The sequence below is a fragment of the Hypanus sabinus genome, chromosome 1, assembly GCF_030144855.1.
Source record: "Hypanus sabinus isolate sHypSab1 chromosome 1, sHypSab1.hap1, whole genome shotgun sequence".
In the NCBI taxonomy this organism is placed as follows: Eukaryota; Metazoa; Chordata; class Chondrichthyes; order Myliobatiformes; family Dasyatidae; genus Hypanus; species Hypanus sabinus.
The window spans coordinates 168409734-168433402 of record NC_082706.1 but is presented as its reverse complement, the minus strand read 5'-3'; the positions used below and the strand labels follow the sequence as shown (position 1 = coordinate 168433402).

Below are 23669 nucleotides of genomic sequence, written 5' to 3'. Positions count from 1 at the left end.
AGTGCCTGAGGACCTGGTAAAGGATGCAGAGCTTCTGATTTCTGGATCATTGGGATCTATTCTAGGGAAAGTATGACCTGTACAAAAAGAACAGGTTACATCTGAAACTGAGGGGTACCAATATCTTTGCAGGCAAGTTTGCTATATTAGTTGGGGGATGGGAACTGCAGTGATGAGCAGTTTGCATAAAAGTAGATGCAATGTGCAGTGAGACTGTGAGGAAGGACATGTAGAAGATTGGACAGATTTTCAGTCAGTGCCGTAAGTTAAAGCATGATGGAGGGCCAAAATTTAAAAGGGTGATGAATACACGATTGAAGATATTATATTTGAATGCATGCAGTAAATGCAATAAGGTAGATTATATTGTAACCCAGTTAGAGATTGGTAGGTATGACTTGGGCATCACTGAGTCATGGCTGAAAGAAGATCATAGTTGGAACCATAACATCCAAGAATACAACTTAGATGTAAACAATAGGCAGGTAGGCAGAGGGGATGGGTTAGATCGGTTGGTAACAAAATGAAATCAGAACTTTGGAAGGAGGTGACATGTAGAATCCTTGTGGGTAGAATTGAACCTCAAGCGTAACAAGAGCCTGATGGGAGTTAAGTACGGGCTTCCAAGCAGTAGCCAGGATGTTGGCTACAATTTATAATGGGAGATAGAAAAGGCATGTAGAATGGACAATGTTGCGATAATAATAAGGGATTTCATTATGCAAATAGATTGATGACAATCTTATTAGTACTGGATCATGAGAGAAAATTTGAATATGACTATAAGGTAGCTTTGCAATGGTTCTGAATTGGATATTGTGTAATGACCCAGATCTGATTAGGAAGCTTAGATAAAAGAACCAGTGATCATAATATGAGAGAGTACACCCTGCAGTTTGAGAGTGGGAAGCTGGAGTCAGATGTATCAGTATTACATTGCTGGCATGAAAAAGGAGTTGGCCAAGATTGATTGGAAGGGGACACTAACAGCGATGACAGCTGAATAGCAATGGCTGCCATTTCTGAGAGAAATTTGGAAGGCGCAGGATACAGACATTACAAAGATGAAGAAGTACTATAAAGGGAGGATGAGGCAATTGTAGCTAACAAGGGAAGTCAAAGACAGTATGAAAGGAAAAAAAAGAGTATAATATAGCAAAGATTAGCATGAAGGTAAAGGATTGAGAAACTTTGTAAAAACCAACAGAAGGCAACTGAAGAAGCAATAAAAAAAAGCAAAGAAGAAATATGAAGGTAAGCTAGCCAATAATGTATAAAGGAATGTATAAGCTTATATAGCTTATAATGTATAAGCTAGCCAATAATGTATAAAGTTTTTTCAGATATGAGAAGCAAAAGAGAGGTGAGAGTGGATACTGGACAGAGTTGGAATATAATGTCAGAAAACCCTAATGCACTTTGACAGAGGGTGGTGAATTTGTGGAATTCTTAAGGCAAAGGTTAATCGGTTTTTGATTTATCTGGGTGTTAAAGTTTATGGGGAGAAGGCAGGAGAATAAGCTTCCGAGGGGTGATAAATCTGTCATAATGGAATGGCGGAGCAGACCTTATGGGCCAAATGGCCTAATTCTGCTCCAAGGTCTCATGATAAGAAGCATAAGACAAGAGACTTTTTCCCTGGGCAGAACTATAACTTTAATATACTGGGAGGAAGGGATTGGCGGAGGGGATGTTAGTGGCACATAGTTTTTTTTACACAGTGTGGTAGGTGTGTAGAGCGCCTACATTAGATGCAGCTACATTAGGGAATTTAAGTGACTCTTGGACAGACATTAGAAAATGGAAGGTTATGTGGGAAGGAAGGGTTAGAACTTTGAGTATATAGAGGGATTGGCACAACAATATGGGCCAAAGGGCCTGTACTGTTTCAAGTTTTTCTCCACTTCACTGTCAATGAAATACTTTGATATTTGCATTGTGGTGGTGTTATAACTTTCCTGTTCACGTAGTCCTTGTATAGTGTTAGTTACGCAGGGCATAACATCAGACCCATCTAAAGTATGTAGAAAAATTAGGATATCAATTATAATTTTTCTTAGTAACAAAGACAATAGTGATACTTTATTTTAACATGCTATAGATCCCACACAGAGAAAGCTAAGTAGTTCAAGTGTTTAGAAGAGAGAAGTTCCTTTGACCAACTTTATCCCTCAATAAACTTGATCTGGCAGTGACCTTGAACTTCTTCACAAATTTGCTGCCATATTTGGTTGTATCATACTTAATAATTTGTTGGCTCTCATCTGTGTCCAGGAATGCTCTGACAAATTTTATGATTCTTTAACAGGTAGTGAAAGGACAAAGATGAAAAATTATTAATAACAATTAAAATTAATGTTTACAAACATTTTTGGTTCTACTTGGTGACATTTTATCTATTCTCTCTAGTACTTTTCTCTTGGCAGCTGGTTGAATAACAATTCATTTTGCATTTTAATAGTGCTATGAATTTAAACATTAGATTGTTTTTTTTTATTTTGCTTGCTTGTAGACATTACAAATGAAAGAAGAGGAGAATAAACGATTAAATCAAAGATTGGTATGTATTCTGCTTTTGCCACAAAGCAAATGAACTTTATCTGGTCCATATTATTACAGTTGGAATAATAATCTTACAGAAACTTATCTTAATTCTCATACTGTTAAAGCTTGGAGAGAATGAAGGAATTGGTGGAAAATATAGTGGCAATATCCAGTTTCAAATACTTTATTTCACTTTAGGAAATGCAGGGTTCTGTGCAATGCTAAAATAGTGAAATAGTAAAAATGTTTTTCTTGTGTTATCTTAAGCAAAGTTTGTTTTCCAAGCAAACGGAATGTCTTGTGCATTTTGAAGAGAATTTTAGCTTGAATATCTTAAATTCGCATGTTTTCAGTTTAGAGGGAATACAGAAAACTTGTACTTATTAATCATATTATTTTTTTTGTATGTTTCTGTGATTTCATCCTTTTCACAATCATTTAGCTTCAAATCATTGTTAAATATTTAGACAAAGATTAATAAATTATAGAGAAAAGTCCATTTTGGAAGATGTTTATTTTTTTTTAAATCTGTTAGTGGATTTCATGTGGTACTTGGTGAAGTGCTGTAATCCAATGTTTATTCAAACTGCAGAATTCTGAATATTCAAGATTAGTCAATGTACATTAGTAAATAATTATTTTGATATTGCTAGTATTGCTGACAAATTTTTCAGAGCAAGGAAATCAGCAAGAATATGCTGTTGTAGTGTATCAGTTGTTTATGTACTTTAATTTTAAAGATCAAAAGAATATAACATTTATAATAATAGTAACCCAAAGGCTTTAACTTTCATTGAGGTATTCTTAATTTTGTTAGCCATTTTTGCTGGTTTATTTTGAGCTAGGAATAATATCAATATTAACTGCATCTTCTTAACTGGAAGCATAATAATAAATTTGAAGAATATTTGAATGGAAATACTTGGAAATAATTAACAATTGAAGTTTCTATTTCTCATCTAAGGTGTTGATTTCAAAATGCATGCATGTATCTGCAGGAATTATTTTGCTTGTACTGAAGTTCATTATCCTTGTGATGCCTTTATTTTGGAATATTGGCTGGTGGGGGGTGGAGGGAATGCTTTCAAAAGTGAAAGTTGAAATGTTGTCTCTGTGGAATGCATGGTTGATAGTCCAGTTTGTTCATTTAAGGAGTATTGCATGCTTTATAATTTTTTTTCTGCAAATGGTTTAACTTTTCCTTGAGTAGCATTTTGATATTTTTTAAATTTAGAATTACCATGGTCTAGTGTCTTCCTGGTGTATATGATGATTAAACTCTTCCTGGGCTTCCAGCTGGGTTAAGGTATCAATCTTAACCGACATTTCAATGACAAACTCTGCCATCTTCATCAAGGAGCACAGGATGCGTAACTGTTTGCGTTTCCCGGAGAAATCGACGGTAGCAGAACATTGCATTTGCAATGGCCATACAATTGATTTTGGCGCAAGACCACTGTGCCACGCCAATGGCTTTTGAGACTGCCTGATGGAGGAATCTATTCAAATAAAACTGGAAGAAAAGAATTTTAACAAAGACGAAGGTCTCGCTCTAAATAAGAACAATAATTTGATTGTAAACAAGGTGGGACAGTGGAAACCTGTTTGGATGAGGACTAACCAATTAGGAGGGATAGAAGACAGGGTATAAATACAACCAGACTGGGCATGACCAGGCATTATCCCTGATGAACCTGGCAGAGTTTGTCATCGAAACATCAGTTAAAATTGTATCTGTACCCAGTTGGAAGCCTGAGAAGGTAATTTGTTAAAATTACCAGTTTCCTTGTTTCCATGATGAGTAGTGATTTATTTATTTGCTTAATTGTGTGTGTCTCCTAATAAATAATTGAGGACTTTTGCTCTGCTGTTGAACTAGAATTTGTGACTAACAGTGCATGGTCTTTGTGATTTGAGCCAGTGCATCATAATGCTTGTTGTAGCTGTTAAAATGTTGTATACACAAAATGGAACTTATAAAGTAATTCTGGCAGTATTCAATTTTATTGTGGACTGGACTGAACTGAAAGTATTTGAAAAGAGCATGTATTATTTGAAAATATTTTCATCCATGTTTGCAAAAACTAAGATTTTGATTTTAAACTCCACTTCATAAATGTTTGTGTTGTAATAATATGAAAGCAGAAAGCTTTGCATAAAACTCTCAAGATAAGGTGGCAAAAATTGATTGTGTGTCAACACCTTGAGTTTGCATTCATTAGCAGCACAGTCATATTTTTGTCAGATTCAAAATTCATTTGTGTAATAATCCTCTGGCATTTTTATGTTGTACTTATTTCAAAACAAGGGAAATAAAGATAATGGGCAAGGACCTTTTACTGTGAAGATCAGAAAGATATCCCAGAACTTTTACCCATAGTACTGTTTGGCCAGAACTCAAATAGCCGTGAACTTGCAAAGATTGGATCTATAAAATAGCTTATCCTCAACCTATTAGCATAAGGAATTGTTCCACACATGATTGATCAAAATAATTCTAAAAGGGACCTTAAGGCATGGTTGCTGAGAGATCCTGTAAAATAGTAATGGCCTATTTCTTCCTCCATCACCACATCCTCCCAAAAAATATATCATCAGAAGCAAGCTGTGGTAGATTTACACTTTCTCCCTCCATTACCATTTACTCTGCTGTTTTTCACCAGGTTACCTCCAGCTGTTTTGCTGACATGCCAGCAAATTCAATGAGTGCAAAATAAATCCCATGAACATTTAAATGTAAAAAGAGAGCTGCAAAAGTGAGAAGAATCTGACCTCTATAGCAGTGAAAAATAAACAAGCGTTTTTGGAGAGTGGAATTTAACATGTGCAAAAGACACTGATTATAACTAAATGTACTTTGCAACTTACAATTCAAGTTGTTATACTTTCTATAATTTTTATCTGGTTATTTTCTTATTTTGCTAATGACTCAGAATGAATTTTATGCCTATTAGTGGAAATGCTGCAATTCAAAGTGTTCTGTACAACTTTATTAAGCATTTGATGCTGCATGCAACACTCAAGTTTTCTTGATCTACCAAACAAGGGTCTTTCTGTAAAACTTATTGAATAGTAAGTTAAGTTGTACTTTAGTTTTTCTTCGTACTTATTTTCAACTATATATGTAGTGCAATCAGCTACCAACCAAAATCTTTTGATGCAATGACATTAAATTTAGAGAAATGTGTATCAGATTTTGTGATTTGTTAACCGTTTGTTTTATTATTACTTTTATAAAATATTTGAACCCTTCTTTGGCTAATAGTTTGGCTTTGATTTTTCAGATGTCTCAGAGCTTGTCCTCAGTTTCTTCCAGAAATTCTGACAAAATAGCCATTCGAGAGTAAGTATATTTTGGCAAAAAAAAAGAGAAACTGCTTCATTATTGATTGGAATGTTTAGTTTCTATAAAACAAATTTATTTATAGGCTAACTTTGGGGTTGAGGGAGGGTACAATTTAAAAGTAAATAGACCCTAACATAATGTATTTAATGAGAGCACATCACTTAAGTATCCAGCTTAATAGCATTCCATGATTTCTGGATGAGTTACTGGTATAAAGCATCTCAAGATGTGGGAACCTTGAACAGCAGTTTGTAGTTTTTTTTGGGAATGCATTTATTTGATTGTATGAAGACTGGAAATACCTAACCTGGTTTAATAAATGGACACAAAAAATATAGTAATTTCAACTGTATCATATGGGTTTTTGATTTGTTTGTAGGAATAAAAGCATAATTGATTTTTCTTTTCCCAATTTAGGTTCTAATTATTGAAGCAATTGAGCTGCTTTGCTTTTTTTTTAAAACCATCTGATCCCATTTTTAAAAGTGTTTATTTTTCTACTAAAAACGTTTGTGATTTTTAAGAATGTTATCATCTAAGTGTACCAGTCTTTCAACAAAATTATGTATTAGTCTTTCAACTTTGATCCCGGTTACCAGAGCACATTGCATGTTTTATGCATAATATTGTGACAAAAACTTCAATTTCAGATGTTACTAAGAAGTTGTTGCAGCCACCAGCTAAAATTTATGTTTCGGACTTTTACTCTTCTCCATACACGGTGTCTGGTTTGTGGAGTTCCTCCAGCATTGTTGCTTGGATTTCCAGCATCTGCAGTTTTTCTCTTGTTTGTGTCTGTATTTAGTAATTCTATTTTTGTAACCTTTCTAAATTTATTTAAAGTTGTGCTACACTCAAATAGTAAGTGCCCTCACAAGACCCAACCAGGAATTCAAGTTCCAGTACCATCTGTCATTTGAATTTGCATGTGATTTAATTGAGCTGGTTTAATCAGTTCTCAGTTCAACCACCAGATGGAGTGTTTCATTCCAGGCAAGACCAGGGTGTAATTTGCAAGCAAGACTTGTGTTGTAAATTGAGAAGAGTCACACTATTCTAGAGATTATTAAATTAATAAGGCTTTTAGGAACGTTTTGTTTAAACTTAAAACTGGTTCAAATTTAAAGCAGTTACTAAAAGAGTAGACAAGTTTATACTCCAAATTCATCATTTTATAAAAAATTGTGAAAGCTGAAGTTAACATTGAGTCACCTGTAACAGATTTGCCCTCCATATAAATATTAAATGTGCAGATCTTGATATCACTGAGACTTGAAATAAATGTTCATAGTGACTTGGACAAGCTTTCACCTGTAACCAAAATAATCAAATTCTTTACATGGTCCCGAACTGCTTTCATTGTACTTCCAGTTATTAGTCTGTTTTAAAATCAATTCTGAGAATGTTTTGGTCAGTACTGTATGCTAGCTTCACTGTACCAATTTAACCATCGGTGGAGAAATAAAATGTTTGAGATTTTTAAAACAAATCTATATAATTAACTTTTTCCTAATTTGGAGATTACAGTGTTTTTGTCATAAGATCATTCTTGACAAACTTGCAGGCAAGCCTCTGCTCTTCTACAACTTGCTCCAAGTTGTAATGGTAGCCATCTACTGCTTGCTACAGGCAATCTCAATCTCCTTCTGTGAGTAGGTTTTTTCTCAGAGTCTCGTCTCTTAGATATTTTCCACAAATAGATTAAATTTTCACTTCTATTAGAATAGCTTTGTCATTCTTACTCTTTACTCTGTTCAGTTGTAGCTTTGATTATCACTGTAATGAGAGAAATCCTGTGCTTTTCTCTTTTTATTGTCTAAATTCTAAATGTTCTTTGTTGTGTGCATATATCTTCTGATGCCTCTGGACACATCTTCAGCCATGTTCCTGGAATCATCAGATGTTTTGTGTCTTTCAACATCATACACCCTCCTCCAGGTGACCCAGCTGGGGCTGCTCAGACCCCATCTTGTGTCCAGATGGCTAGCCACTTCTGACTCCATGGCTCCCCTCTTTTGAGCCACAGCCATCTTGAGACCCTCTCTGCTGCATCGGTGGTACTGCGGATGGCTCTCCTCTTCCTCTCTCCCTTGTTGCCCAAATTGCTGAAGGCTCTGGTTAAAGAACGGGCTGTGAATCCCCTACATCAGTGGTCCCCAACCACCAGGCTGCGAAGCACGTGCTACCAGGCCACGAGGAAACAATATGAGTCAGCTGCACCTTTTCTCATTCCCTGTCATGCGCACTGTTGAAATTGAACACATGCGAGGTCATCAGTCGGTCATTAGCCTACATTGTCAGATTTTGTTCCCAAAGTGTCTGCTGTTCTTCTGTCTGACATGGACACTAGAATTTCATTAGGAACCTGTTTAAAGTATTGATTTTTTTTTTTCTGATTGGGGGCACTGACCCTGTGTGGTATACTTGTAGAAATATGGCAGCAAGGTTTAGCTTCAATGATATATCTAATATTCATGATGTATTAGTCATTCACTTGCTATTTTGGTTAGTATTATTGCACTATGTATAGGATTTTATAACACATTAGTTTATGCTGGTAATTATACTTAAATTTCTCCCATTGGCCTATTATTCTGTTACTCCATGTGTTAATCTATATTTACTCTAAATGAACCCAACCTATTGCTTTGTAATGGGATCTACATTCTAACCATCTCTGGGTAAAGTATCTCCTGAATTAAATTTAGTGACATTGCACACTTTGGGATCTCTTGTATTGATCAAAGATTTCCAGAATGAAAAAATCTTGTGACTTTGTCTGATACTAAAAATCCTGATTATAATATAAAACCATAAGATATTCGAGTAGAATTAGGCTATTTGACCCATTGAACCTGCTCTGACATTTCATCGTGGCTGATCCATTTCCCTCTCAACCTCAGTCTCCTGCTTTCTCTCCATAACCCTAAATGCCTGGACCTTTGCTTTAAATATACCATTGCTTGGCCTCCACAGCCATCTCTGCAATGAATTCCACAGATTCACCACTCTTTAGCAAAAGAAATTCCTTCTTATCTCAGTTTTAAATGGACACCCTTCTATTCTGGGGTTGTGGCCTCTGGTCTTAGACTTCCCCACCATTGGAAGTGCCTTCTCCACATCCACTCTATCAAGTTCTGTCAGTGTTCAGTGAGGTTTCAATGAGATTTCTCCCCACCATTCTTCTGAATTCATGTAGGTACAGGTCCAGAGCCATCAAACACCCCTCATAATCCTAGAATCATTTTCATGAAGCTCCTTTGAACACTCCAATATCACCACATTCTTTCTTAGATAAGGTGCCCCAGATTGCTCAAAATACTCCAAATGAGGCTTCACAAGCGCCTTATAAAGCCTCAACATTACATCATTGTTTTTCTATTCTAGTCCTCTTGAAATGAATGTTAACATTGCATTTTCATTCCTCACCACTGACTCAACCTGCAAATTGTCCTTTAGGGAATCCTGCACAAGAACTCCCAAGTCCCTTTGCACCTCAGATTTTTGAATTTTCTCTCCATTTAGAAAATAGTCTATGCTTTTATTTCTTCTACCAAAGTGCATTACCATACACTTTCCAATACTGCTCTATCTGCCACCTCTTTGCCAACTCTGCTAATCTTCTTAAGTCCTTCCATTTCTCTGTGTTTTCTCAGCGCCACTTGCCCCTCCACGGATCTTCATTTCATCTACAAACTTGGCCACAAAGCCAACAATTCTGTCGTCCAAATCATTGACATATAACATAAAAAGAATTGGTCTCAACACAGACCCCTGCGGAACACCACTGGTCACTGGCAGTCAACCAACTCTTTGCCTCCTGCCATTCAGCCAGTGTTCTGTTCATGCTAATGTCTTGCTGTAATACCACGGCTCTTAACTTGTTAAAGCAGCCTCATGTGTGACACTTAGTCAAAAGCCTTCTGAAAATCCACTTATGCAACATCCACCAATTCTCCTTTGTCTATCCTTTTTTTTATTTCTTCAAGGAATTCCAATGGATTTATTTGTCAGGCAAAATTTTCCCTTGATGAAACCACACTGACCACAGTCTGTTTTACCATGTGCCTCCTAGTATGCCAAAACAGCATCCTCAACTTCCAACATCTCCCCAACTACTAAGGTCAGACCAACTGTCCTATAATTTCCTTTGTTTTGCCTTCCTCTTTCTTGAAGAGTTGAGTGACATTTGCAATTTTCCAATCCTTCAGAGCTATTCCAAATTCTATTGATTTTTGAAGTATCAATAACAATGCCTCCCCAATCTCTTCAGCCATCTCTTTCAGAACCCTGAGGTGTAGACCATCTGGTCTAGAAAACTTGTCCACCTTTAGACCTTTCATTTTCACATGCAACTTCTCTTTAGTAATGACAACTTCTCTGATTTCTGCACCCAACACTCTTGAACTTCTGGCATACTGCTAGTGTCTTCCACAGTGAAAATTGATGCAAAATACTTATTCAATTCGTCCACCATTTATTTGTCACCTTTTTTTTTGCATTTTATGTATCTGAGGAAATTTTTGGTAACCTCTTTAATATTATTGGCTAGCTTACCTTGGTATTCCATCTTTTCCTTCTTTGACTTCTGTTGGTTTTTAAAAGCTTCCCAATCCTCTAACTTCCCACTAATTTTTGCAATATTATATATTGCCTTCTTTTTGGCTTTTATGTTGGCTTTAATTTCCCTTGTCAGTCACAGTTGCATCATCTGCCTTTCGAATACTACTACTTCTTAGAGATGTATCTATCCTGTTCCTGAATTGCTCCAAGAAGCTCCAGCCGTTGCTAGTTTTGGCCAACTCCTCTCTCATACCTCTGTAGTACACTTTACTCCACTGTAATACTGATGCACCAGACTTTAGCTTCTCCTTTTCAAATTGCAGGGTGAATTCTTTCATGTTATGATCACCTCCCCCAAGGGTTCTTTTACCTTCAGCTCTTTAATTCTGATTCATTGCACAACACCCATTCCAGGACTGTTGATCCCTTAGTGGGCTCAAACGTAAGCTGCTCTAAAAAGTCATCTTGTAGACATTCTACATAGTCTCCTTCTTGGAATCCAGGATCAACCTATCTTTCTCCATCTATCTGGATACATACTGGAATTCCCCATGACTATCAGTATATTGCTTTTTTGTCATGCATTTTCTATCTCCCGTTGTAATTTCTAGCCCATCTTTGCTGCTGTTCGGAGGTTTGTGTATAACTTCCAGCAGGATCTTTTTACTCTTGTAGTAATCTTAGCTCTACCCACAACGACTCTACACGTTTCAATCCTATATCATCATTTTCTAATGGTTTGATTTCATTTTTTACCAACAGAGCTGCCCCACCTCTTCTGCCTACCTGCCTGTCCTTTCGATACAGTTTATATCCTTGGATGTTAAGCTTTCAGCTATAATCTTCTTTCAGCCATGACTCAAAGATGCCCAGAATGTCATACATGCTAATCTGTAACTGTGCTTCATGTTTACCTACCTTAATCCATATACTGTATGCATTGAAATCTAACACCATCAGTTCAGTATTTATCATCCTTTTTGATTTTTGTCCCCCTTTTTACTTTGCTATTCAACCCATTGACTGCAATTTCATCCTATCATCAGCCTGTCCTTGCTAGCAGTCTCGCTACATGCTGCTTCTGTCTTTTAACCAACTACCCATCCTCAGCCCTATCACTCCAGTTCCCACCGCCCTGTCAAATTAGTTTAAACCCTCCTGAACAACTGTAGCAAATGTGCTCACAAGGATATCGGTCATTAACCAATAAATTTAGTAAATTTAGGACAGAGTTGAGGAGGATCTGCTTTTCCCAAAGAGTGGTGAGCCTGTGAAATTCTGTGCCCAGTGAAGCAGTAGAGGCTACTTCAGTAAATATATTTAAAGCAAGGTTGGATTTATTTTTGCATAGTAGGGGTATAAGGGGTAATGGGGAAAAGGCAGGTAGGTGGAGACGAGTCCATGGTCAGATCAGCCATGATCTTATTGAATGACGGAGCAGGCTCAACGGGCCAGATGGCTTACTCCTCCTATTTCTTAAGTTCTTGTAACACTGCCCCAGAGCCATCATTCTCACTGCACTAAGTGTGCCCTAACAGATGAGGAATGAAGAATAAAGAACCCAGGTACTTAACTCTGCTAAGCCTGATTAACCAAAGCCACTCTAACACTGGCCTACTCACACAATAGCCACTCCGCTTGCCCTTGCCTTATTTTAATGCGCTCTTCCTAATGAATCCCATTCACTGATTGGACACAGTCCAACTCTGAAAACTGCCACGAAGCACTGCATTTTTTAATCTTCAATTGCAGACCTGCGTAAAGTCGCTGTTGCTTCTTGTGCTTTCGTTCACTGATTGGGTGCATTCCAATTCCCTTTCAAGGGTCCAACCAACATTTTTACTCTATTAGCCTGGTCTAGTTAACTGACCAAAAAGGAAAATACTTTTTGTTGCACCCTTTTAACAAATAATTGAAACACTTGCATCTTAAATTATTTTGATAGTTTTTTGTTGAAAGACCAAAATAATGTACTGTATGTTATGTTGAAATGTAACAAGGATATGCAGTTCACATTAGACATAGAATTTGGTAGTGAGTATTTCTTTTTGCCATGGACATTAATAACAATAGGCTCTGTTGTCCATTCCTAGATGTATTTAAAAAAAATCTGGTGAGCCATTTCCTTGAATTGTACAAATATTTAATGAAAGTATTTCCAGCAAAATCATTTAATTAAATGTTTGTAGTTCAGAAGGGAGTTCATGAATTACCAATTAATGACTGGTACATTTCCAAATGAAGTTGAAGATCTTGAAAGGAAATTTGTATGCATCCATTCTCTTGTCATTCTTTCAATCCATTGATATCTTTTCAGCAGTTAGGTAAGGAAAGCTGCACACAATACTCCAAATTAGGCTTCACGAACATCCTATAGGACTTCAAGATAACATCCCAACTCCTGTACTTGTATTCTGATTTATGAAAATCAATATGCCAAAATCTTTCTTTACAGTCTTATCTACCTTTTAATACCACAATAATCTGATGTAGAATTATTTGTTTGTCTGTGAAATTTTGTTTCAATCAGCATTTTATGCTGTATTCCAGTTGTGCTAAGCTGGCATCTTTTGTTGAAATATAACTTTTCTAACATGTCCGTGGCTCATACATTGCTGAATAAGCCAAATTTGTTTTATGACTTGATGGTGATGGTAGTGTGAGAAATTTGGTAGATCTTCAGGTTATAGATTATAGTGGACTATATTTCTTCTTGCTGCTCACAGTGTCTCATGTAGTATTTAAATTAAACAAATGATCTTCAATTTTACCATTTAATATTGTTAATTTCTCTTCCAGTTTCCAAGTTGGTGATTTGGTGCTCATAATCTTGGATGAACGTCACGATAATTATGTTCTGTTTACTGTTGGCCCAACACTTTACTTCTTGCATTCAGAGTCTTTGGGAGCATTAGATCTTAAACCTGGTGAGAAAATTTTTGCTTTAAATAAATTATTTTATTCAAAAGTGTCCTAATAGTTGTAAGTTTCTACTTTGTTCCTCATTCAGCGATCCCAGTGCAAATTACAACCAGGTGCTCTCATTTTGAGAATTGTCATTTCTTTCTTTCAACTTTATGCTCAGTGTTTTGCATGTTGCCAAATGTTAAAACAAACTACAATGAATCAGGCCATGTTTCATTGAGTAACTTCTATGCGGCTTGCAGTCAAAAATAGATTTCATGCAAATTTTGCATTTTTAATCCATAATCTGCCATGAATAAATATCCCAATTTTAGACAGCTGGAAATGATTCAAAGGAAAAGTGGAATTATTTGCTGGTTATGATAGATACTGTAATTGTTTTTAAATGAATGTGCACATATGGGACTTGTACTTAAGTGTATTTAGATTTTTCATCTTATTAATGGTGTCTATCATTTGTCGTCATCTAATTGCATTTTATATATTTTTAGTATTCTGTACAGAAAAGATTATCTTAATCTTGAATTGTAAGGACATGAGAAATTTCTAGTGAAATTCACGTGCTTTCTCTATACTATGAAAATGGTAAGCAGAACAAAATTAGTAAAGCTAATTTCAGTTCAGTTAGGTCTAGAAAACTATGTTTTAATGCTTCCTGGTTGGTTTTAATTTTATTCAGTTCTTTTTCAGGTTTTTCAAAGGTTCTCCCTAAAAGAAACATGGTATCTTTTTCACTATTTTAACACTTACGGATGCTTTAATTCTCCTCACAGAGTTCAGTACACTCACTACTATTCCTTTATCTTTAAATATCAGTCTTAATTATCTTCAGATGGCTATCACATCTCACTACCGTACTTTTAATTTACAGATGTCAGTTCAATTCCCCACTTCAATTTATTGATTTAGGTAATATTTCAAGGCAACTCCCTTTAATGTCCTCTAAAAACAGAATTGACAGGAGTTTTAATAATTGTTCTGTCCTAATCACTGTTACTTCCTTTATTCTAAAACTGTAGACTATTCTCAAGCCGGTCTGATTTTAAAATGATTCATTACAGCTACATTGTACATGCTTTAAAAAATTGGTAGTTACTGATTCAATTTTGCATTATTCACTTTTCTAGTTTTTCTTTTTATTCTTTACCACTTGCTGCTTCTCAAGACGGTATTTTAACCTCATTTATTTTTCTCTTTGATTTTTTTCTGTCATGCCTTCAGATCAACAAAAAAATAAACATTGCTTGATTTAATTTCAATGATACTGGACAAACAGCAAAATGGAAAATGCCATAATTGTGATCATTGTAACAATTTTAATCATTTGGTACTATATTACTGCAAGGTCAGCAATTATTGTACATCCTAATTGATCTTCAGAGAATGATAATAAGACTATATAAAACCATAAGACAAAGCAGAATTAGGCTATTTTGGCCCATTGAGTCTGCTCCACCATTCATTCATGATTGATCCTATTTTTTCCCCTTCTCAGTCCCACTCCCTAGCCTTCTCCCCATAACCTTTGATGCCAGGTCCAATGAAGAACCTATTAAGCTCTGCCTTAAATACACCCAATGACCTGGCCTCCACAGCTGCCTACAATAACAATTCCCACAGATTCACCACCATCTGGCTAAAGAAGTTTCTTCACATTTCTGTTTTTAAATGATGCTCCTCTATCCTGAGGATGTGCCCTCCTGTCCTAGACTCCCCCACCTTGGGAAACTTCCTTTCTACATCTGCTCTGTCTAGGCCTTTTGATATTCGAAAGGTTTCATTGAGATCCACCCTCATCCTTCTAAATTCCACGAGTACAGACCCAGAGCTATCAAACATTCCTTGTATGATGAGGCTTTCATTTACAAAATCATTCCTTGTTGACCTCCTCTAAACCCTCTCCAATGCCAGCACATCTGTTCTTAGATGAGGAGCCCAAAATGTTCATAGTACTCAAGGTGAGGCCTCACCATTTCCTTATGAAACCTCAATATCACATCCTTACTCTTGTATTATGTACCTCTTGAAATGAATGCTAATATTGCATTTGCCTTCCACACCACTGATTCAACCTGCAAGTTAACCTTTACAATGTTCTTCACAACAACTCCCAAGTTGCTCTTCATCTCAGATTTATGGATTTTCAGCCCATTTAGAAAATAGTCTGCACATTTATTTCTACTACCAAAGTGCATGACCATCTATTTTGCAACATTGTATCTCATTTGTCATTTTCTTGCCTATTCCCCTAATCTGTTTCCGCAACACTACCTGCTCCTCCGCCAATCTTCGTATCATCTGCAAACTTGGCAGTGAAGTCATCTATTCCATCATCTAAATCATTTATATACAGCATTAAAAGTCCCAACACTGGCCCCTGAGAAACACCACTACTCGCTGCCAGCCAATCAGAAAAAGGATCCTTTTATTCCCATTTATTCCCTCCTACCAATTAGCCAATGTTCTAACCATGCCAGTAACTTTCCAGTAATACTGTGAGTTCTTAACTTGTAAGCAGCTTTGTGTGGCATCTTGTCAAAGGTCTTTTGAAAGTCCAAATGTATGACATCCACTGTATCCGTATCCCTTTGTCTACCCTATTTGTAATCTCCTCATGAACTCCAACAGGTTCGTCAGGCAAGATTTTTCCCTTATGGAAACCGTACTGACTTTGTCCTATCCTGTGTCACCAAGTACTCCATAACCTCATCTTCCATAACCAATTGACTCCAACATCTGCCCAACCACTGAGGTCAGGCTAATTGGCCTATAATTTCCTTTCTGCTGTGTCCCTCCTTTCTTCAAGAGTGGAGTGACATTTCCAATTGTCCAGCCCTCTGGCACCATGCTAGAGTCCAATGATTTTTGAAACATCATTTCTAATGCCTCCATAATCTCTTATCTGCGACCTCTTTCAGAACCCTAGGTGCAGTTCATCTGGTCGAGATGACTTGCGTCTTTCAGCTTTTTGAGCACCTACTCCCTTGTAATAGTAACTGCACTCACTTCTCTTCCCTTGCACCCTTCAACATTTGACACACTGCTAGTGTCTTCCACAGTGAAGGCTGATGCAAGGTACATATTTAGTTCATCTGCCAACTCCTTGTCCCCCTTTATTATTTCTCAGCCTAATATTCTAGCATTCCTATATCCTCTTTCCTCTTGTTTTTAACATACTTGAAAAAGTTTTACTATCCACTTTGATATTGTTTGCTAACTTGCTTTGATTTCATCTTTTTCCTCATGAAGTTGTAATTTTTTAAAAGCATCCCAATCCCCTTATCTTCCTACTAATTTTTGCTTTGTTGTATGGCCTCTCTTTTGTTTTTACACTAGCTTCCACTTCCATTGTCAGCCACGGTTGTACTATTTTGCCATTTGAGTATTTATTCATTTTTGGAATATATCTATCTTGCTCCTTCTTCATTTTTCGCAGAACTCAAGCCATTGCTGCTCTGCTGTCATCCTACTAGCATCTCTTTCCAACTTTCTTCAGCCAAATTCTCTCTTTTTCCACTGACATTTATTTCCTTTACTCCTGTGAAATCCTGCTACATCAGACCTTAATTTCTCCTAATCAAATTTCAAGTTGACCTCAGTCGTATTGTGATCACTGTCTCCCAAGTGTTCTTTTACCTTAAGCTCTCTATTACCTTTTGTTCATTATATAACACCCAATTCAGTATAGCTGATCCCCCAGTAAGCTCAACAACAAAATGCTCCAAAAAGCCATCTCATAGATGTTCAACAAACTCATTCTTTTGGATTCATTACCAAACTGATTTTCATAATCGACCTGCATGTTGAAATATTCCATGACTTTCATAACATTGCACTTTTACAGGCCTTTTCTATTTCATGTTGTAATCTGTGGTCCATATGCTAGCTATTGTTGGAAGGTCTGTTATATAACTGCCATCTAGGTCCTTTTACCTTTGGAGATAAGCTACCTTAGTCTACTGCTTTCCTTCTGATAAATGTTTGGCTATAGTAAAGCTAGGTAAGTAATTCTATTGAGAATGAAGAAATAGTGATATTTCAGATCAGGTTGGCATATGGCTTGAAATGATACCTAAAGCTGGTGGTTTTCCTGTGCACTTATTGTCTTTGCCCTTAGAGGTGGAGGTCACAACCTTGGAAGCGGCTCTTCAGTGAGTAACTGAAGTACATTATGTAGATGGTATGTAACTGTAGTCATGTACATTTTTGTCTTTTGGAAGGCTTCAGATTTGGCATAGTGGTTATGGCAAATCAAGCTTGTGTTTTAATAAAGTTGCATTAGTGTGGTAAGAGTTACATTTAACTAGGCTGTTTTGTTGGGTGGTTCTCCATCCTGCGCAAGTCATGAGTGTTATGTACAGTGAAAGGCTCTCAAATGTCAGGGGCAAGTTACTCATTGTTAATAGCACAGCCTTTTACCTGCTTTTACCTTATGGCATTTAATTTGCTGATCAGGAGGTTCTGATTACTGGTATATAAAGGTTAGTTTGTTAGATTCACAAAAGATTGCAAGAGCTAGAATTTGGAGCAAAAATAATATATCACTAGAGAAACTCAACAGGTAAAGTGATGTCTGTAAGTTGCAAGGATGGTCCGCGTTACAGGGCAAGACCCTGTATTAGGACTTAGAGGCAGTTAGACTCTATTCTATTAGAAACATTTATTTCCTGCCACTTTTCTGACAGATTGTTTGCTATTAAACCATTCTGTTGAAATTTTGTTGAGGTTTTGTTGCATGTAGGCATGGTCTGCTTTTTCTGAGTGATTACAAATGGAATTTAGCTTCGTGAAATCATGCACAAACATTCTTCCCTTCCCCCACTGTAATCCTATGATGAAAGGGAAATCCTTTCTTTGACAGTGAGAAACAGAAAATGGTTAGGATTAGGACACTCCCCTGAGGAAATGCCCTCAAAGAATGATGTCCTGGTACTGGAATGATTGACTTTCCCATAATCTTGAGTTTTCCAGTTTTGGTCAAGTTGTGATTCTAACCGCATATGCTTTCATTTTAAAGTCTAGTTGCTGCTGGAAATTGCTGTTTACTTAGATAAGCACTACCTTGATAGCTTTCTATCAAGAGGATGGTTTCTCTAATCTTGAATTAGAAATTCAGATATTTGATTTATGTTTGGACCAGATAAGTCAGGTTATTCTTGTGAAACCTAAAATCAGCACTACCAAAGTGGAATAACCAGAAACCTTTTGTCATGCTCAGAGTTTCTTCCAAGTTAACTTCTAAGTAATTTTGTTAATGTGAACTGGATGAGAATTTGGTTTTCAAAGTCCTCCCAGAAATCCTACTTTGGAAATTAACAAAATTATATTGTAAGTTCATTTGAGGGATTTTTCTTCCTGTCATTTAAAGCTCAAAATAATCAATGCATTTCGAACATTGCATTGATCAAATTTGTTGTAATTTCAGGAAAATAAAGAGTAATCAGATCATTACATAGCTGTGAAAAGAGCATTAAAGCAAGGTATAACATTAGCCAAATTGTGGATAAAAGTCAGACATGAAAATTGAGAGATGTGGAAATTCACATGCATGAAGTTAATTTGTCAACAACATTACATTTGCTGTAATTTTGGAAAATATTGTATAGAAAAGATGTTACTTAGGCTGATGGATTTGTGCTATGATCTAAAGCTTCGTCATGGGATTTTTCAATGGATGTTATGTCAGGTTGCTGACATTTGTCTTTACTGAGCTTTAAGATAAATGATACAGTTTTAATTTCTATTTTAATTAAGTAGAATGAATTTTGTATTATTTTACTCAACAACTTTTGTTTCTTTATGTTAGTTTTTGTTTCAATTTTGACCAGCACTACCACATAAATTGCAAAAAAAATGCAGTACTATACAAAAGTCATAGGTAGATATATAGGGTGCCTAAGATTTTTGACAGGACTGTATTTCTCAATGTGAAGCAGGGAGTGAGTTTGTAAATCTGGCAGGAGAAAAGGATGTTGGGAATGGTGAGGATGGACTGCAGCTGGAGGGGTGTGGGATAGGTGGCAGAACGGGAGTGCCAGGTAGCGGGAGATTAGCCTCAGTGCTGAGGCAACCAGCCGTGAAACATCAGACAAGGTCATTTGATTCCTAACAATTGGTTTATTGGTCATTGCAGAATACCTCTCTGGCACATCCAGCTCTCTCCCCTCTCTCTCTCCCCTCCCAGTCTCAGTCCACAACAGAGATTCATGTCAGTATCAGGTTTATCATCACACACAAATGTCATAAAATTACTACAGTTCTATGCAAATATATATACTGTATATATGCCAAAGACTTTTGCGAAGTAGAGTATAACATTTTTTGCTTACTTTCAGACATAGTTATTCAGCATAGAAATGGGTAATTGCCATAACATTCCAAGCATTTCTGATCTCTGTACCTGTCCATCCATCTTTTAAAAGTTGTTATTTCCCTGCCTCATCTTTATCTGGTCCAAGCGCCGGACATCAGCAGGAAGAGTTTAAAAGGAAACTGTTTTTTCTTCAGCAGTTTGTTCGAGACACCATTGCGCAAGCGCGTGGACGTCAGCAAATTAGACCAGCAGGATAAGTTTAAAAAGAAGACAGCTTTATAGAGTGGGTGAGAGAGTAGAGGGAGTCAGAGTAGGAGGGCTTTGGCTCAACACGGCTTCGGCAATAACAGGCTGAGGCAAGGTAAATTACTTCTGAGGTTTGGGAAGTTTGTCTGTTAAACTGCTGTTCTGCACTGGGTGTCAGATGTGGGAAGTCTGAGGGACTCCCAGCCTCCCAGGCGGCCAGTTCTGCATCGAGTTGCAGCTCCTTGGGGTCTACATTAGCAGACTGGAGATGCAGATTGATTACCTTCATCTGGTCTGGGAAAGTGAGGCGATAGAGAGGAGCTATAGGCAAGTACTCACACCAAGGACTCGAGACACCAGCCGTGGATAACAGGCAAGAGTTAAATATTAGAGAGTACCCCTCTGGCTGTCTCCCCTAACAATAAGTGCTAGTGTGAGGTGGTTCATTTTGATAGGTCAAATATGATGGCAGAATATAGTAAGACTCTTGACAGTGTGGACGATCAGAGGGTTCTTGGGGACTGAGTCCATCGGACACTCAAAGCTGCTCCGCAGGTTGACTCTGTGGTTAAGAAGGCATACGGTGCCATTGGCCTTCATCAATTGTGGGATTGAGTTTAAGAGCCGAGAGGAAATGTTAACCACTATATAGGACTCTGGTCAGACCCATTTAGAGTACTGTGCACATTTCTGGTCACCTCATAGAAAGGGTGCAGAGGAGACTTACAAGGATGTTGCCTGGATTGGGGAGTGTACCTTATGAGAATAGATTGTGAACTCGCCCTTTTCTCCTTGGAGCAATGGATGAGAGCTGACCTGACGGAGGTGTATAAGCTGCTGAGAGACATTTATCATCTGGATAGTCAGAGGCTTTTTCCTAGGGCCAAAATGGCTAACATTAAGGTGCTTGACAGTAGGTATAGAGAAGATGTCAGGGGTAAGTTTTTTCACGTGTGGTGAGTATGTGGAATGAGCTCCTGGATAGACACATGGAGCTTGAAAAATAGAGGGCTATAGTTAAAACTAGGTAATTTCTAAACTAAGTACATGTTTGCCACAGCACTGTGGACAGAAGGACCTGTATTGGGCTGTAGGTTTTCTATGTTTTTTTTCTCTGTTCCTTTTTTCTTTTTCAATATTTTTATTGATTTCTTACAAAAAAGAATACAGGAAGATGTAGATCATATATCAAGTACAATATATGTGAATCACACTTATAGTCTCATTACCCCATATTCATGTAAATTAAATAGAATCATAATTGAAGAGTAATAATTTTATTATACAAAAAAATCTAAACCCACTACCAAAAAAAGCTGTTTGGTAAAGAAAGAAAAAGGAAAAAGAAATCCTTATCATAGTAAAAAAAAATTATTAGCCAAAATCAATACTTGATAACAAATCAAAGACTTTGAAAATAATTCAAAAAAAGGTCCCCACAATGTTAAAAAGTCTTGTCTTGATTCAGAAATTGAACAACGAATCTTCTCTAAATTTAAGCATGACATGACATCGCTTAGCCATTGAACATGAGTAGGCAGAGCAACATCCTTCCACCTGAGCAATAGTGCCCTCCTAGCTATAAGAGAAATAAAAGCCAAAATGTGCAAGTCAAGTGTCTCCAAGATAATATCTTTTCCTCCAACAGTACAATAGGGCAGTCAAAAGGTTTGGTTTAAAATTTACTTTAAAAAGTACAGGAAAAGTCTGAAATACTTCCTTCCAATATTTTTCAAGACTCAGGCATGTCCAGAACATATGAATTAATGAAGCCTCTCTCTCCATTGTTACATCTGTCACAGCAGGGAGATATATCCGAATAAAAATGAGACAACTTATCTTTAGTCATGTGGGCCCTCTGGACCACTTTAAATTGTAGGAGGGAGTGACAGGCACACAACGATGAGGTATTAACCAATTTAAAAACTTCATTCCAAGTTCCCTCAGAAATTGAAGTCTATAAATCTTGTTCCCAGAGATTTTTAATTTTGTCTAAAGGAATGTTTCTCATTCCCAATGACATACTGTAAATATTAGATATTGATCCATTATGAAAAAGTTTAAAGTCAAAAATTGCACCTAATAAATTCTTTTTTTTAAATCTTATTATTATTCAAAAATAGTACAAGTACATCAAAGTAACAACACTTACAATGCCTCATAAAAGAGGAAATTATCTTAAAGTTGAACATTTTGTGAATAAAAAAAAACCTACTGATGAAGAAAAGTGGGGGGGGGGGGGGGGAAAGAAACCCTTTTGAGCCACAACCCAGGAGCCATGCGTCATACAAAAAGCTTCTAAAAATAAACATCAAACCGCCAACAAGAAAAAAAGATATATGAAAAAAAAATTACATTTGGATCATGGAGGAAACCTATCAGTTAACTGAAATGATAATAATGAGCAAATGAGCCCCATCTCTTCTCAAAATCAAAGTATTGTGATAGATGTAAAACTGAGATAGCTACATTGACACACATGTCCTGGTCATGTTCTATATTAAGACATTTTTGGAAGTAGGTCTTTTTGACAATTTCTAAAGCACTCAGAATCAATTTACAACCTAATAGGTTGACTGTGCTTTTTGGAATAATTCCTCAAAATATGCATGGTATTTCTGTGTCTGATGAACAAGTTATTGTGTTTGTTACATTGATAGCTAGAAGGGCCATCTTGTTGAAATGGAAGGATAAATCAGCTCCTACTTTGTCACAGTGGTTCTCTCAAGTGATGCTGTGTCTTAGAGAAAATTAGAATACCTAATAAATTCTTATCAGGACTTTTACAAAATGTATGTAATTGAGACTGCAGAAAGTCTCTAATTTGTAAATATCAAAAAAAGTGGGTTTGTGGTAAGCTATATTTAGTTGACAACTGCTCAAATGAAAAGGGACTTCCTCTAACAAATAAATTCTGGAAGCATTGAATACACAATTTATCCCAATTGTTAAAAATTACATCAGTCATAGAAGATTTAAAAAAGTAGTTAGAAAAAAATGGGACTTGAAAGAGAAAATCTCAATAAGCCAAAATATTATCTAAATTGTACCCAAATCCTCAAAGTATGTTTAACTACAAAACTATCAGTTCACTTAAAAATAAAGGAATTGAGGATCTGAGAAGAGAGATGATAGAAAATATATTAACAGAGTTAGCGTCTAAAGAAACCCAAGCAGGGCAGTCCTCTCAGTTAAACATGAGATTCCGTGTGTTGACTGCCCAGAAATAAAACCTAACATTTGGTAAAGCTCAACCTCCATTCTTTTTAGCTTTTTGAAGATGAACTTTATTTAGTTAAGAGTGTTTATTTTTCCATATATATGAAGATAGAATCAAGAGAATCAAAAAAGAATTTAGGAATAAAAACAGATAAGGCCTGAAAAAGGTATAAAAAATTTAGGCGAAATATTCATTTTAATAGAATTAATTTGGCCAATCAATGATAATGAAAGGGGCGACCATTTTGATAGTGCCCTTTTTACAATATTCAGCAAAGTAAAAAAAAAATTCTTCAAATAACTTTTTAATTCTTAATAATTGTTACACCCAAATAAGTAAATTGATTTCTTAAAATTTTAAAAGTAAGTTTAGTATTAATTGATGCCAAATTATTCAAAGGAAAAAGTTCACTCTTATGAAAATTTAGTTTATATCCTTGGAAACTGACTAAAACAGGAGAGTAAGGAAAGTACGAAAGGTACTGAAGTCTCAACATTAGAAATATAAAGCAA

At 36.4% G+C, this 23669-nt stretch overlaps 1 protein-coding gene across 3 annotated transcripts in view; it reads left to right on the top strand.

Annotated features, from left to right (window-relative positions):
- The window catches only part of rb1cc1 (RB1-inducible coiled-coil 1), a 193915-nt gene that overhangs the window by 155363 nt on the left and 14883 nt on the right, over positions 1–23669 (top strand). For 2 of the 3 annotated variants that reach the window (XM_059980953.1, XM_059980943.1), the window contains exons 19-21: positions 2513–2560; positions 5829–5887; positions 13253–13380. In XM_059980953.1, coding sequence (XP_059836936.1) covers positions 2513–2560; positions 5829–5887; positions 13253–13380 — 235 coding nt within the window. The remainder of the gene's footprint in view (positions 1–2512; positions 2561–5828; positions 5888–13252; positions 13381–23669) is intronic. The other variant, XM_059980959.1, reaches the window with a different exon arrangement.